Source organism: Cyprinus carpio, chromosome B14 (genome assembly GCF_018340385.1).
Source record: "Cyprinus carpio isolate SPL01 chromosome B14, ASM1834038v1, whole genome shotgun sequence".
NCBI lineage: Eukaryota > Metazoa > Chordata > Actinopteri > Cypriniformes > Cyprinidae > Cyprinus > Cyprinus carpio.
This window is the reverse complement of record NC_056610.1, coordinates 17,054,918-17,072,888: the sequence shown is the minus strand read 5'-3', so window position 1 is coordinate 17,072,888 and position 17,971 is coordinate 17,054,918. Positions and strand designations below refer to the sequence as shown.

The 17,971-nt window shown below is 35.9% G+C and overlaps 1 protein-coding gene across 4 annotated transcripts in view; it reads left to right on the top strand.

Moving 5' to 3' along the window:
• LOC109047858 (protocadherin-1-like) overlaps positions 1–9,782 on the top strand; it is a 154,596-nt gene extending 144,814 nt beyond the window's left edge. For 2 of the 4 annotated variants that reach the window (XM_042738274.1, XM_042738275.1), the window contains one exon: positions 8,964–9,782. In XM_042738274.1, the coding sequence (XP_042594208.1) occupies positions 8,964–9,373 (410 nt within the window). In that variant the 3' untranslated portion in view covers positions 9,374–9,782. The remainder of the gene's footprint in view (positions 1–8,963) is intronic. The other 2 variants (XM_042738277.1, XM_042738276.1) reach the window with 2 other exon arrangements.
• The last annotated feature ends 8,189 nt before the right edge of the window (positions 9,783–17,971 follow it).

Sequence of the window (17,971 nt, the reverse complement as noted above, 5' to 3'; positions counted from 1 at the left end):
TTAAAATGCACAATATTAGAACAAAAAAGACCAAGAATAGCAACCAAAAACCGGGGAAAAACAAAACAACAACAAAAGAGCAACTGAATAACAGATTATATTTAACAGATGTCTCAACTGAATGGTAATGATCTGGTTATCTATTCAAAGCAAAGAGGCAGGAGCTTAGAGACACTAAAGTCATTTTTGCAGATATGTTTGTCCCTGGCAGTTACACTTTAAAGACAGAGATTGCTCATATACTCAAAGTTGCTCATACAGTATATATACTTAGTAGGCCAGATACATCCCTACAGAGTACTGAAGTAATATTCAGAATTTATTTAAATATATATTATATTACATTTATGAAAGAAAATGAAAGCCAAAATAATGACTACAACAACACAGTTATTTAACTTCAGTAGCATTACAACACTCTGCAATGAAGACTTTCAGAGTATAATTTACATCTTAAATGGATAGTTCCCCCCAAAATGAAAAATATCTGTCATCATTTACTCACCCTCATGTCTTCCAAATAATTTATTCACCCTCATGTCTTCCAAACCTGTAGGACATTTTTTTTTTCAGACAATGAGTAAGTAGTTGGCTCCAGTATTTTATTTTTACTCAGCCTTTATTGTAAAAGATTGTGTTGATAAATAGGTATTTATTTAACTGTAATTTCCGCCGAGTTCAGCTCAATGTGTGGTTAAAATAGGGTCCGTAGCGAATCTCTACTTGCATGTGCGTATGCTTCTGTTAAGCAGAATTGCTCTACTTGAGCAGGAATAACCTGTTAATATAGGCACAGAAATAAATGCATGCCACTTTGCGTTTAATATGGACACAAGTCTGAGACTCACCTGGCTTTATGATAAAGATAAAGAAAACATGCAAACACATCTCTGTCTGCTCTTTAAAGTGTAACTGCCAGGGACAAACACATCTGCAAAAATGACTTCAGTGTCTCTCAACTCTTGCCTCTTTGCTTTGAATGGATAACCAGGATCATTACCGTTCAGTTGAGACGTCTGTTAAATATATTCTGTTATTCAGTTGCTCTTTTGTTGTTGTTTTGTCCCCCCCCCCCCACACTTTCTTTTAGAATCAAACAGGGATATTTACTGGGAATAAGCTCAATATTTTTGCTTGGTTGGAAGGAAAATACTGGATAGAGGATATCCATATTTATCCCACATCCTCCACTATCCTGCTTTTTCTCCACGTTATAATATGTATCACCCCAAACCATAAATATTGCTGTTCTTTTCAAAGAGAAATCAAAGGTCTCTAATGATGACAGATAAGGCAGAATATCTTTCCCCCGAGTTTGTGAACGTGTGGATGTGTGCGTTTGTTTCTCTTAAATTAAAGCCGGCTGCTGTCCTCAAAAATTCAGCTCATCTCAGTTATGCGCTTCTCTCTCGACTGTGGTCCTAAAAGCTTATTGAGACGGGAGAGAGCACAGGCCTGAGGGTAGCTCACTCCAGCCATACATTTATTCACTTTTGTAGTATGATTGAAGTTTCCCTCCACTGATTTCTGGAGGGAGAAGAGAGAATCCTTCCTTAAAAATAAATTCTCTCTCGTTCTTCCTTTCTTTCTACTGTGTCCCTTAGTTCTTCTTCATTAATAATGAAAATTATTTTGTGCAGCATGACATTTGCCTGTGAGTATGTTTATAGTGAGATCTAATTTTTGAAGGGGTCTCGCTGAAAGATTTTTCTTCTTTTTAGTAGGCCTATCAATTTAGTGTAATAAATTAGGATGATTAATTATGCCATGATTAATAATAATAATAATAATAATAATAATAATAATAATGAAAGATATTATTTCTTTTTATAATATTATTAATGTTTTTAATAATGTTTATATTAATTTTTATGGAATTGTCCTACTATTGGAGCAGTTAATGTTTTTGCTAGTGTATATTGAATTGAGTGGAATGATTAATTGTGATTAATTTATCAGCACATCATGTGATTAATTCAATTCTACAGTACATTGAATTGAAAACATGATTGACTACTTTTAGCCACATTTTTAAGTAATATTTCAGCTCATCATCCATTGTATGCCCAACTACACTACATCGTTCAAACTTATGAGGTTAGTAATATTTTTTTGTTTTCGAAAGAAGGCTCTTATGCTCACTGAGGCTGTATTTATTTGCTGAAAGATAAAGTCAAAATAATACAGTGAAATATTATTAAAATTTTGAAGAACTGGTTTCTAATTTAATATATTTTAAAATGTATTTTATTCCTAAATTTTTAGCAGAAATTACTCTAGTCTTAAGTGTCTTGTGATCCTTCAAAAATCATACTAATATGCTGATTCCATGCTCATGATACATTCCTTATTAGTATCAATGAGGAAACCAGTCGTCCTGCTTAATATTTCTTTGGAAACAGTGAAAGGTTTTTTTTTTTTTTTTTTCAGGATACTTTAATAAATAGAAAGTTCAGAACGGCATTTATTTGAAGCAGACATCTTTTAACATTATAAATGTCTTTTGATCAGTTTAATGCATTCTTGAATAAAAATATTAATTTCATAAAAAAAGATCTTATCCTAAACATTTGAATGGTAGTGTAAATAGTGTAAATGTATTTGTACAAACATGAGGAAGGAAACAGTGGTAAGAAAGAGGGCAAGGAAAAGACAATGAAAAGTGTGGGAGGCTGTGCTAATGGCAGACTTTTATATTTATAGCTGTGTTCTCTCCCCCTCTGTCAAAAGACATTTAGACATAAGCCATAATTACAGTTATTCATTTTCTATGGCACAATTAAACTTGGAATAGAGCATGGTTCATTGAAATACTCTTGTTACAAAAATCAACTCGGACCAATCCCTATCACACCTCTAAAATTAAACTGAAGTCTGGTAGCACTTGTCAGTGGACTGGCTAATTTCATTAGGCTTGTCCAATCAAGCTGGAATCCTGTAGAGCGATTAAGTCTTATTCTAGCTAAAAGCATGATGTTGAATGGCGAATCAATGATCGTTGTGGATCCAAGTCCAAGATCGTGCAGTGTACCAAAGCAATTCTAAAGCATTCTTGAATCAACACTGATGTAAGTTCAGTGCAATTTTTATGAAGACTTAGGGTACTGTGATGGCCTATGGACACTGATCAGTTGAGTTTGCTCCTTTTTCATCTATCCATTTGTCTGTATCTAGCCTACAGAAGGCTTTTGTGTTCGCTTTTCTTCTTCACAGGCAGTTGTTTAGGCCTTCAGCACAATCAAACGCTACACCCTTTCTTCATCTTCAATGATTCAGCTTGTGCACAGACAAACTCAACTTTAAAACATTCATGAGTGGAAGATGTTATGCAGCTTACCCTAGTTGATTTAGCCGCGGGCTACAGCCTTTCTCCATGTGCTTATCTTCCTAAGCCAGGAGGAGATTCTATGCAGCTGATGCATACTGAAACACAGCGTGCCAACATGTGGAGGTTTGCAAAATGACACACGCCGCTCCCCCTTCCCTTGGCTGGCAGAGTCGGGAGAGCAAATTTGGTCAGCGGGCGAGGACATTGATTTTTGCGGATTAGATAAGTTCCATGTTTAACAGATGTAGGCCAATGGGACACGGTCCGAACGATGCCACTCTCTGACTCTGCTCAGAACTCATTTAGGCCGTAAGTGAAGCTTTGGCAAAGGGATGCGATGCTCTGGCGAAGAGCATTGTGGAACGTAAGCACAAAAAAAAAAAATGTGTAGAGGTTTTTAGAGGTTTATATGTGTCATTTGTGGTGGTGAGAGTTGTGGAAGTTTAATGTGTGTGATGTAGTGTATATGGTGTATATGAGATTTGGAGGTATTAACTTAACTTCTGGTAGACTTCAACATAGAATCAGTAACAACATCTAAGTAGTCCCTCTAGAGTAGATTATTTTTGATAACGCAAAAAAATGTTTGCCTGGTAAATCAGATTTACTGAAAATGCAAATTCATTCTCTGCCAGCAGGAGGTGCTTTAAAGTGGGAGAAACAGAGGTTTCCTGTAACTGCTGTACACAAAGCAGCGCAGCTCACAAACGCTGCTTTATCAGGCATATAACATGCAAGATGAAATGAAAATGACATCAAAAATTTAATAGACTAATTAAAGATAATCTTCCTTCAGAAATACAGTGATATAAAAACACCTGTGCCTCGTTTTGATTTTTAAACGTGAGGTATGTGCTAATGTTTATTCAGTCTTTTGAAAAATTGGTCAGTTTTGATATTGTGAGCGCCACAAATAAATAAATATATATGCCTAGCAGGCTTTGCCTATTATGTAGCTATAACTGTATTGACATGCAGTGCTGCATGAAGCATTACAAAATTAATGGATACAACACACACACACAACATTATCCCCATCAACTTTAATGGTATGAACAAAAAAAGAGAGATTTTTTTTAATGAATCATTTAATGTGATTGACTGAAAAAAAAAAAGAAAAGAAAAAAAGAAAGTCATACAGGTTTGGAACAAATGAATTTATATTTTTGGGTGAACTATCGCTTTAGCATGCAGTAACCCAAAATTAGTCATATGGCCAATGATTTTTATTTTGATATGGTCATGTCATCAGACGTCATCTGTATGTTTTTTTTTTTTTCTTTTTTTTCTTTTTTTCAGAATGTAAGTAAAATCTTATTACAATTCACTCCAGTTCAAAACTGAGTTGCTGAGAGAACAAAAACACAGCGTGCATTGGTGTGTAAGTGACTTTTTATCATTATTTTCAGAAATAATATAAAATACCGGTAAATATAACTTAATGGTATTCAGAACAGAAATATAAATCTAACTGAATTTATATACAGTAACGCAAAACTGAAACTACCTTCTTTGCACGTATTATGTGCTTGATGTTAATTGCATTATATAGCACATTTTAGGTGATTGCATTAATTCACCCAGTATCTTTTTTGTTATGTAGTACAGCATGTATTGAAACTGGCAATGGAACAGGTCTAAATTTAAACCTTCATCAATACATTGATGCCAGAAGCAAACCACCAGCTAAGTAAGAATGTTTGAATGTGGAGCAGGACTTACACGCCTGACCCAATCATTAGATTCCCAAATGAATGTCTATTGGATTAATCTTGCTCTGTGTTAAATGTTAAATTCTAGTTTAACAAGGTAAAGTTGTAAGACTGTTTGATGCTTTGTTTGATTTAAGATCATTTGAATAGTGACTCGTCCTGATAGCCATGATTTATTTGTGGTACGCAGCTGAACCCTGAATTTGCATAACAAGATCAAACTTACATAAGAAGCTTTTCAGAGCAAAAAATGTATATGCTGTATGCAACAGTGAGTGGAGCATTTCTGCACATCTCACTTGTGTCTTGCTCTTGTGGTTATTCCCTAATGTAACTCTTTAGTGTTGTTGCTACTGGCTATCTTTTCTGCTTTCTGCCATTAGATAGTGCAGTGCCTTTTCTTCTTCCTCCTGCTGTGTCCAAACACATGTTATTGTGAGCCGCTGTTATCCCAGCCAAGGGAAACGGCACTGCTTATGGACTTGTTTTTTTTTTTTTTTTTTTTTTTGCACTCCATCTGTCTAATGTAATTGCACTCTGCATATAGGCACCTTGAATGTATGTTATGTTGCTGCTATTGCACTTGACTATACATCAATAAAACAATACCTTTGAAATAAATTTCCTAATAATATACTGAATATGACAATATATTAGCAATATAATGTAAGTACATTTAAATACATTTTATTATTAAACAAACACACAACACATTAATAATTTTCCTTTTGGATTCTGTGTTTGTTTGTTTTTTGTTTTTTTTGTTTTTTTTTTAATAACTTTTTGTTCCATTTCAAGCCTTTACTTCATATTTCACTTTATTTTTCCCCATCTTCTATCCTCTCAAATGCAGCGTGTCGATTAATTAATAGCTGGCTAATTTAATTTCCCTAAAAGTAATAACTTGTTTAAGCACGAATAAAGAGTGACAAGGCAAAGTCCTAATCTGCCAAAGTTTAATTAGTCTTAGCGAGGTTTGCACACAAGCAGACGGGGGTCAGGGGGAGAGGACATCCCGACGAATGACAACGGAACGAAGGGTAGAGCAGAGGTGAGGTGGTGGGGGTTTCCATCAACTCTGCCTGTCTGCTTCCATCCGTGCACATGATCAGCCTGCTTTCACACACAAGGGATTGTGGGATAGTTGGAGTGTTGGTGTTAACTGTCAAATAAAGGCTGGTTTTCCCACTGCTGTTCTCCACACCTGTCACCCAGGGCTACCTGTGTGTTGTGGCCAGAGCGGTTGGGCTCCCCTGGGTGGCTTTAAGGCATAGCCAAAGCTGAAAATCAATTGGCTAAAACTGTTATAAAATGAAGTGAAGAGCCTGCATATATTACAGATTCTCTTAAAGGGCCCTGGGGTAAATGAACAATGAGCTATTGACTACAACACCACTCTCTTACAATGACTACACTTCCGACATTGATTGGAGACCATTATTATTATTATTATTATTATTATTATTATTATTATTATTGCATTTATTATGCATTTATTATGCATTTATTATGCAGTATTTAAATGCATTTATTATCACCATTATTATTATTATTATTATTATTAATATTATTATTTTATTATTATTATTAAAATAATAAAGTAGATCATTATTTTAATTAATTAGTATGAATAAATTGTATATATATATTATATAAATATATATATATATGCAATAATGTAGATGTAGAAAGACACACACATAGTAGTTTACATTAATGCACATCAATATTTAACACTGTATGCATATATAACAAAAATATGTGTATATATATGTTTATATTATGTGTGATGTGTATGTGTATGTGTGTGTATATATATATATATATGTGTCTGCTCTGAATAAAATATAAACAGAAGATAATTAGGAAAATATTGCTTAAATAGCATGTATTGAGGTGTAGAAAGACACATCCACTAATACACGTTTTTTATATTATATTCATTCATATATTTTTTTCATCCACTAATACACACGAAAAGCTTATTCTTATTCATTACTGTTATTTTGTTCTTACCTACAATGAAATGGCCAAATTGACATTTTGACAGCTGCACAATTGGACATGGAATTCATGAGAAAACAGCTTGAACCTTGTATGTATATTTCCATCCATATCACACCCCTGGGGCATGACAGCTGAATGAAAATGACACAAAGCAAATCTCTTGTGCCAGTCCTCCATCACAGAAGAGAAGAGCTGAAAAATGCAAGGAGCACAGTCTTAACACATCTTTCCTCTTTACTTTAGACAGCACCAAATGTCAGATACTCATCTGGAAATAATTTCCATTCTATTATGGTGACAAGGGGCCAGCGGAATCTAATTAGCTGAAAAAAAAAAGTGCTAGAGAGCCAGATTGGGAGTGAATGGTGATAGGGCAAGTGGTGCAGGGGCGCCTCTCCAGGCTTCAGGTTCAGCAGGAACACTCCTGAGGTTAACTTCAACTCAAAGGAAGAAGAGAAAAGAAAAGGAGAAAGAGGGATTCAGGTGCTGTGCGCCAGAGACAAAGGTCTCTTTGGTCTGTCAGAGCCTCAACTTTGAATATTCTTCCCTAAGTGATAGTAAAATAGAAATATAAGGGCAGAAAGGGGCCAGACATAGTTTGGCTCTTAGTGTCTGTTTTATTGCTTAGTTCATATGAATGAATCTATCTATCTATCTATCTATCTATCTATCTATCTATCTATCTATCTATCTATCTATCTATCTATCTATCTATCTATCTATCATCCATCCATCTATCCATCTACTAAAAATAAAAAAAATAAATATAAAAAAAAATAAACAAAAAAATAAATAAATAAAATAAGTAAAGAGTGTTCTATAATGGTCACATACCAGGGATAAAATAATGTTGTTCAGTGCCTCATATCACAGGCGTTTCATAGAGCTCAGACATTTAGAGAAGTAAATTTTTCCCCCTCGAGAACTTGCCATTCTGCCTGACCCCGTTTCTCATGCACACTATCAAACTAATCTAATGTCACTTTCAGAGGAAAGGTTAGGCTCAGCTTTTGCATTTATATTTTCCAGGCAGAGAGTTTGACCTTTGCGGATCAGACTGTTATTTTTGCTTCTTGTGATGCCATCCAGCTTCACCAACCTTTTATAGTGAAGATTAGCATCCATTACACTGATTGGTTACAGTGAACAAGGGCGAGAATAGGCTGGAGTGTATTTTTTTTTGTTTATTTTTTTTTTTGTTAAGTTGATTATTTTTAAATAAATTTTTTTTTTGTATGTTATATTTATTTTTTGATTTTTAGTGGTTGGGTTTAATTTGTTCTTTTTTTTTATTTTGTTTATATTTTGATTTGGTTTGGTTTGATTTCGGATGGATTTCCTTGAACGTTGACTAGTGGAATCAAGCAATTAATAATAGAAAAATAAAATAAATAAATGAAACAAATGACTCTTATGGCTTGATTTCTTTTGAGAACCGAAATCATATGGTGCAACCAGTGTATTCCGATTCCTAAACAAATGTCTCTTATAAATCGTTTTTTTGTTGTTGTTGTTGTTGTTGTTTGTTTGTTTTTTGTTTTGTTTGTTTTGTTGTTGTTTTATTGTTTGTTTGTTTTTGTCCAATTCCTGAACACATAACTAATTCTTGGTTCTTTTTTATGAATTGCAAGCAAATAGCGCAACCAGTGTATTCTGATTTTCTAATGATTTGCATCTTTTTACTAAATATTATAGGTTTTATCCATATTACTTATGCAATATTATTGTAAGTAATATTTCAGAAATATTAATAAATAAAATATAATATTATAATTATATTATATTATATTATATTATATTATATTATATTTTATTAAACTATGAAAAGTGAATGTGAACCTAGACTTAAAAATTCTAAGATATTGATATTTTTTATTATTATTGTTATATAATCATTATACTCTATTTTGTTCCAGATCTGAGGCCTCTACCTGATGTGGCCATGACGGGAAAATGCACACGCGAGTGTACAGAATACGGCCACTCGGATTCCTGCTGGATGCCTGGACAACCCTCACCCAACCGCACCAAGATTGCCAAGAGTGGGCCCAAGCTCTCCACCTTCGTGCCTTACCAGGAGAGGGAGGGTCAGGAGCATCTGATGGCTGACAGCAGCTCTAAGCCTCACGGAGAGGAGCGGAGTGGAGGCGGGAGCAACAAAGTGGCCAGCATTCGCTTTTTGCCTCCCTACACTAGTGCCTATTCTACAGGTGGCGACTCCGGCAAGGACTGCCCCAGGGAGGAGATCCCCCTGAGTCAGACAGCCGATTACGCCCCTGCCACTACACCCTCCAGCCAAGGCTCCAAAAGAGAAATCTACCTGTGATTCACCTGTTGTCCGCCTAGGTTCAATTCCACATTTGATCCAATTTACATGTGATCAGCAATGCCTGTGAGAGCATAAAAGGCCTTGTTGTCAAAACACCTGCTAATTCTACCCCAAGACCACATCCCGATTTACACAGACGTCTCGACGTGCATCTCCAATCCCCTCAGCCATAAATCTAATGGCTGACACCAAACAGCTAGAGACCCTCTTTAAAACCCTCTGGGTTTTATATAGCCCTGCACATTGTTAGAGGCTCTGGAAGCCAAACAGATATGAAGAGAATAATCAGAAGAAAAAAAAGAGAAAACCATTTTGTGAATATGAAATGAAGTACACCACTCCATGTAAACTTCTAATGAAAGAATGTAAGGACAATTTTTAAGTGAACTTTGTGATAATTTAATGTCAATGTTATATTCCTATTTGTTTCTGATCTGTTTGTTGATTTTTTTTATTAAGTAATATATATATATATATATATATATATATATATATATATATATATATATATATATATATATATATTACTTATGATCAAACTGTAGTTATGCTTACCTAAAAACATATACACATCCAAATAGTGTTTTTTTTTTTTGTTTTGTTTTGTTTTTTCTTCTGTGTGTGCTTAACTAAGAACTCGAGCCAGAAGAACTGGCAAACCAAATACTGGCAATCCAAGAGGAACATACATTCTTGATACGTATACTTTACTGAAAAGAAAACATTCACGTTGCTTACATTTGTCTGTTTTCATAGGAAACTCTTTTCTTAATGTACAGTGATGTAAATACTACACGTCTGATGGAACAGTTTTGATTTATGATTTAGCTGTACAGACCCTCGAAGCCACGGCTTCCTTCTGTTGATGATAGTAGAAGGCACATTGCTCAGAGGATTTGCCTCCCTGTCAGTAAAAGAAGAACAACAGTTTTGGACCTTGGAATGCTAAAGATAATCCACAGTATGAGCCTCCGCCGTCTAACTACTTGGGACTCAAGCGAACACGGAATTTGGGGCAAAATCCAAGGGAAACAAATGGATTAAAACAGGTTTGCATGATGCCATTTGTCATTTCGGACAAATTTGACGGGCTTTATCAGTTCCCAGAGGAAGCTCTCCCTGTGACTTTTTTTCTCTGTAATACTCTCGTACTTCTTTAGAAGACTATCTACTAGTAGCTGAGGCTTTAGGTGAGTTGCCCTCTGGAAGAGCTTTGTTCAACTCATCCCGTCCGTAGGGAGGAGCAACGACTTTCACAAAAAAAAAAAAAAAAAAAAAAAAAAAAAAAAACTGTTCATGTGCTGTGGAATAGCCTACTCTTTTTCGGACATGTCAAACTCTATTGTGTAGATGTGTGGTTTTGTAAGAGATTTTGGCTCTGCTCTGTGGTGGGTCTGACCTTGTCAAAATGAATGCTCACAGGAGGTAGACGGGTTCAAAAATCGTCACATGTTTGTCACATTAAAGTTGTATTCAACAAGTCCAGTATATTCTAAAACAGGGGTGCCCAATCCAACTCCTGGCGATCAACTGTCCGGCATAGTTCAACTCCAACCCTAATTAGATTGGGCCCCCCTGTTCTAAAACATCAGAGATTCTGTTTAAAATGTGCTTTGAACATATGATATAAAAAAACGCATCCTGCAGCAAGGATAGAAACGTCTAAATCTCGCTAACCTATTACCGTAAAGTCACACTGGCGCTAGCCTAAAAGGGGCACTTTCATTGAAAGTGCTAATTTCCACAACTGAAAGCGAGGTCTTTCAGAAAGAGTTTACAGGAAGTTCATTTAGGGCCGTTATTAATAGAGGCTGATGGTAACAGGGATTGCATCAGTTGGGATTCAGGTCAGCAAAAGCTATAATGAGTATTCGAGGCCTGAGCTACACACAATAAGTGCACTATAATTTACACCATGTCACACAGCTAAGTCGCCACTTAAAACCGACTATTCACCTCGGGTGATTTAGCCATTAACTCTGTAGGCGTTGATTCAATGTTCACAGAGCCATATGCTTTGGGTTTAATATTTGATAAAGTCTTCTTTAAAAGAAAATAAAGTGACCCAATGCTAAAGGCTGGTGTCTCAGGTGACGGACATTTGGTGTGATACTTCCTTATATGTGTGTGAATTTATTTAGTTCACAGCTGACCCCTTATTTGAACACTGGCAAACCAAACTTCCATCATCAAGTAAATAAGATGTATTTCCAATTTGACAGGTTCTTTGGTCTTTGCACACCCTGCGGCGCCCCCTATGGACAAATGTTGCGAGCTTGTGGCAGCCTTGGGGCAGACACCGGAGGAGATACTGAAAGACCTTATTCGGTCTAAGTGTTGATTTGAGAACATTGACACTCTCGCTTCATTGTACACATTTAACTTCCTGTTCTTTTAATCATCCCAGTGACTACTGACCTTAACAGTGTTTTCTGCAGTGACAAACAGAAGCTGCCCAAGCTGCATGAACCCCAAACGCTGCATGACAGGTAGACAGTCTCTCACTCCCACTGGGAAAACCTGGAGTTATCCCGGAGAGCAACTGTCACAGATACTGATAGGTCAAATCACTTGGAGTGTGTGTGAACGTGTGCGTCTTCGCAAACCTGTGTAACTGTGTAGATGCACAGAGCGATCTGTTCACTGCCTTTAAAGCAAGAAATTTTAAAGCGCTACATGTTAATTTTCAATTTTTGCTAGGATTCTCAACGGCCACATTGTGTTGTGGCATCTCATTGGATAAAATGACTCTTGCTGTGTGAAACATTGGACAGTGGTGCAGAGAATCTGATGGAAAATAAATAACATGTCTTATACACTGGGTGTAGGGTGAAAAATAAGCAAGAAATGCATTATATAAGGGAAAAGACAGTCCATGTCTTTTTCATCCTGCAGCTGTAGCTGTTAGTTTGTTAGTCAGACAGCAATATATTTTATTCTGTCTTTTTTTATTTTTGGTAGTTTCTTAATCAAAGAGACCAGTGTTAATTGAAGTTTGAATGAATCTGTGGCTAAAATGTATTCTCATTCAGTCTGTTTTTTTTTTTGTTTTTTTTGTCGTTGTTGTTGTTTTTTTTTTTTAAATATGTATTTATGGTTTAGTTTATTGTTTAAGAAAACTGAAGATATTCAGATCTTTAAACTGCTGTTATTTCATACCGAACACAATCTCTCAGTTTTAAGGCTTATGATTTAAGTTATGCATTATTCCACACAAACTCATTTGTTATTAGTTTTTGTTATCTACAATAAAACAATTGTCCTGCTTTTACACTTTTATTAACAGTCTTAAAGCAAAATTGACAATGGTGATTTGTTCTATACATATACTTTTTTTGATGATGATGATGTTGTGTATTGCAGCACATGAGCAAATAATGTAAACAATCACTTTTTTGCTACCTAAAGCACAGAATCTTGGTTTTCTTTAGGATTTTGTCTGCTTTGTGATCAGGCCCAAAAAGAATCTGTGTTTTTTGCTTTCGTTTGTAAAGGGGGAAAAAAATTCTGTGTAATGGATTTGAACATGGTAAAGTGGGTTAAATAGAGCTTAATCTGTAGCTGAAAGCACTATCAAATTAGCCAAATATTTAATAAACCAACACATGAGGGGTAGAGGATGTGTATGGTTTTTTAAATAATGGGCCTTCCGGTTCTGTGGAAATCTATGGAGCTTTCTGCCGGCACAGATTCTGTGTGGGCCTGTTGATGACTGATGTTCAATTTCATCCTACTGTAAGCTCATTTGTGCTGAATCGTGTATTTGATTACATGGAAATCAATCAAATCCAATGTGACTTAAGAATCAGTTCTTTGTCTGACACATAGACTCATTTTGGAGCAGAGCCACCCGCTGCATTTGTCCAGGTATTAGGAGTTATGAACGAAATGTCATCGTGTTGTAATGTCACCGTGCATAATGAGGCTCACCATGCATCTCTGCGCATAATAGAAGTAGAGAGTAAACAGCATCATTCTACCCCTCGAAAAAGATTAAAAACAAAATCAGTAATTTATTTTGTGAAGCGGTGGCTGAGCGGCTTCATTGCTATGCCTTTGGCACTGAAATGAACCGATAGCGCTTTATCGGTTTGTGGGCATCTGCCTTCATATGATTTCAATATTAAAAACTCTACACTAAGTAATTGAAGAACAGCCACCGTTCAAATAGATAATTACAGGAAGTACAAGTTTGTAGCCTAAGTGTTGGTTATATTTATATCAAACGCTTGTGATGCCTTGTTTTCTTTGTACAGTTTTATGTACATGCTAATAACGTGGCTTTTTTTTTTAAGAGAACAAAAAAAATGAACATGTTGAAAGACAAAATATTTTTAAAAGTAGAATATGTTAGGATGAGTGGTTGGGGGCACACGGTTGGTGAGCCTGTGTCTAAAATGTCATCAGTAACCATTCACTGGCTTCTAGTCTATTTTAAAGTTTTACTGTCTCTTTTAATGAGTTTTATTTTTTCCTGAGTTTTGTGTTATTTGCAGAACAGTGGCTTTGAAGAGTTTAGCCCTTATTCTTTCCATTATGTTCTTATCAATATCCGCATGTTAAACACGATGAGGAAGAAAAAAAGAGAAAAAAAAATGTTGTCTTTTATTTTTGCTGAGCAAATCAAAGAAATACTATCTTGTAAGTACTCCTTCCTTATAGCTTTACAATAAAATACGTTCTGTAAACCACTGTGTCCTTCATGAATTGTTAGTGGCTATATATATAGCTTTGATTAGCACAGTTTCTTTTCTTCATCAGGGAAAGTGCTTTGAAAATGTGTTCCCTCTTTCAAGTCCATTCTTTGGGGAACACATGTACCACATTGTACCATTTTACGAACAACTAAAAGTGAACTTCCTGATTCAGCACATCTCATCCACTGAAAAGCTTTGCTTTCATCAGTCTTAGCAAACCTGGCAGAGTTCAAATTCTCCTAAGGTTCTTCAGCTTGTTCGTAATGTGTGGCATTTGTTCCTTGAGAGAATAAAAGCCTGTTAACCCCATTGGATTTCTTAACGTGCCAGTGGCACTGCCAAGCATGGGTTTCATCGATCGACATAAGCACAATGGGGCCTAGAGTCCAAACACACACACAGACACTCACCCTAACAAACTGTCTCTCATATGCCACAGCCATACTGTACAGTGGCACCATGCAGAATTCTTGGGACCCCTGAGATTTGTGGGAACTACTCAATCTCTAATTCTTCAGGCTTACAGTGACAGTCCTTCCCCTGTTTATATACTTAAAATCAGAGCTAACAGCATTTTAAAGTGATAGTTCACACCAAATTGTTATTATTAATTCATTTTGTTGCAAACCTGTTCCCAAAAATTAGAAATTTAGCAGAGTGTTGATGCTGTTCTTTTCTAATGTAAGTATACTATGAGCAGGGGATTTAATTAAAAAAAAAAAAAAAAAGTTTCATTTGACTCATTGCACTATATTCTTCTGAACTAATTCAATATTTTTGTGTGAGAATAAGTTTTATAGATCTACATTTGTGGACACTGTTTTTGAAAGACGTTGTCTCATGCTCACCAGGGCTACATTCATTTAAATACAGTCAAAATTGTACTTTGAAATAAAGTTTAATAGTAATATTCCATTATATAATTATTTGTTCCTATGATGGCAAAGCTGCATTTTCAGCAGCCATTAGTCCAGTGTTTGTTATTAAAATAATTACACTTTTGTATAGGGACCAATTCTCACTATTAGCTAGTTGCTTATTAGCATGCAAATTAATAGCATATTTGCTGTTTATTATTTCTTATAAAGCACGTATTCTGCTTGACCATATTCTATATCCCTAATCCTACCCGATACATAAACTTAACAACTACCACCATACTATAAAAACTACTATTTTAAACCGAAATAAATTTAATAGTGTTTTCAAAAATGCCAGCTTCGCACTGAAATTAATGAGAAATATATCAACAAAACTAAGATACATTCAGTAAAAAATTTGCAGCAGTTCAAACTCTTGCAGCACTTTTTGTCAAGGGTTATTTATTGAAGAGTTCTTTATTTCCTTCCATGGCTGCTGTGTGCATGAGGAGGATTTACTGGCCCCTGAGTGGCTCCCTTAGGGCAGTGCTTGACTGAGGGTCAGTGTTATCAGCCTCTAGGCCGATAGAGCAGAGGTTTTACTCCACAGCACAGTGGCCACCCTCGCCAACTGTAAATATCGGCTCTTCCGTGCAGGCAAATGAAATGTCTAATGACGGGGTTTTGAAATAAGCTCTCACCTACTGCCAGACAGACAGTCTGAAGGCAGCCGAATATATGATGATAGAGAGAAAAACTGAGATACTGAGAAAATGTAAATGAATGAAAAAAAAATTAAAAACAGCACAGCCCCTGAATGAGGGAGAGCGTCACAAGGAGGATGAATATGAAGATCTATTTATATATCTGCTGGCACATTGGAATAAGTAATAAGTTTATTTCATGACCTAGACACTGGGGAACTTCTGTGTGGAGTTTCCAGATATACCTTGTTTTTCTCCTAAGAGAATGCCAAGCTATGAATATTCTTTGAAAGGACAACCTGTTCGTGCATTAATGCATTTCTCAGTGTGTGGCCATAATGACTCTGACAGAAGGTCAGTTGCTGACTTGAGAGGTATGTGCATAAATGTTAATGCTAAACACTCAAAGCTTGTGTATGTTATAGGACTAAACCATCTATTTATTTACCCCATCTCTTGCTTTCCATTTCTCCCCATTAAGGCTGACTCCAACTCTCTCGCTTGCGGTTTGCAGCATGAGGAAGGCACATAACTGCAGGCGCTGTATGTAATGTTAAAATGAGATTAGCCTACTGGTGCACATCTCTGTATGATGATTAAGAACAGCGCTTACAGTCTCTAGCCATTACAAGGTTCCCTTTGCTGATGGAAGGAATCCCACACATAGTGGGAGAACATGAGCATTTGAAGATTTGTTTGGGCATTCTCAGTGTAGGTGATGAAAAACATTTATTCTCTAAAGCCGGCTGCACACTTTGCAGCTATTGCCACAAGTTTTATATATGTATTTATAGAATTTGTATATTATTTTCTTTTATATCTTATATCTTATCTTTTATTTTTTATTTTGGTTTTATGAAAGTCCATTTCCACCACAAGAAAAAATAATAAATAAATCATGCTGTGATAATTCATAAAATTCAAAATTATGATACAAGATGTAGAAATCACAATTAAAAATATTTTTTTATTATTATTATGAGCTAAAAAGTCATAGTTATAACATAAAATAGTTTGACTTTAAACGATGGAAAACCATTTATGCTATAAAAAGTCAGAACTATAAGATAACAAAAATAGAGGATATTAAGTCATTATAACAAGATAAGTCAAACTTATGAAACAAAACGCTTAGATAATTATAAGATAAAAAAGCCATAATTATAAATTGTAGAAAAAAAAAAAAAAGTAGAAATCATGACAAAAATGTTGAAGTTGGGATAAGCAATATGACAAACGGTTTGTTGTGGACTGGGATATTTGACTCTTTTTTTCATATAATGACTTGTAATTTCATATAATGACTTGTAATCTCGTAATTTTGATTTTTGATGTCATGGCAGAAATGGGTTTTATCATTTTATTTTGTATTACCAACTATATGAAAATAAATAATAGAAATATTTCATATTATTACACATCATTTAGAATTGCTCTGCCAAAGAATGTATTTTAAGCAGAAGCCAAAGCAGGATCGACTGTTGCGAAATCAATTTTTTTTTTTTTTTTTTTCTTCAAGCAGTGCACAGACTGGCAGGCTGTTTTAAATTCTGCAAACACAACAAACTTAACGATACAAAAATTATTAAAAGTTGTGTTATAGGCCTACGATACATCATCACTTTTGTACCTCCTCTTGCCCAATCAAATTAGAAGACTGGAACTAAGTGTTGTTTAAAAACACTATAATGATGGTAAATCATCTTAATGATGACGATAATGATGGTGATTTGACAGAGAGAGAGCGTCTACCTCTCACTTCCACCTCATAATTACAAGCACATCACTCCGTAAAGCCTTGGATGATAAGACAGATGGACAGATGAGCATAGATGGAATGATGAGGTGAAGAGGAAGCTTGCTGTGATGGAGGGTGGAGGGAGGTCTGTCCTGAGGGGCAGCGCTGTAATGCCCCGCCATCATCCCCCTGCTCCTCACACCAGCCCTTCCTCTCCATCACTGTCGGCCGGAGGGGGCAGCCCGGCTGACTGCAGAGGGGAAACGGTGCATGTCGTGTGGGCGAGGGCAGGGGGAGCCGCCCCCATGGCGCTTCTGTAGTTCTTTTCATATCAATCACTCCACAGGCAGAGAGCTAAAGACAGACTCGCAGCCTGCCATCATCCACTCAGGACTGGAGCATTAAAAGAAAACTCCTACTATACACCTCCCCAAACAACAACCTCCTCTGATCTCTTTCTTACAAACATGCTCATTCCATCTCAATCTTGACCCTCTGTTGGCTGTCATACTGTGGCTTCTGCCAGACCCCTGCAAATCGAGTTCCATTAGCCTCAACCTGACAGTGGAAGTCTCTGGCAAAGCAAAGTGTGAGTA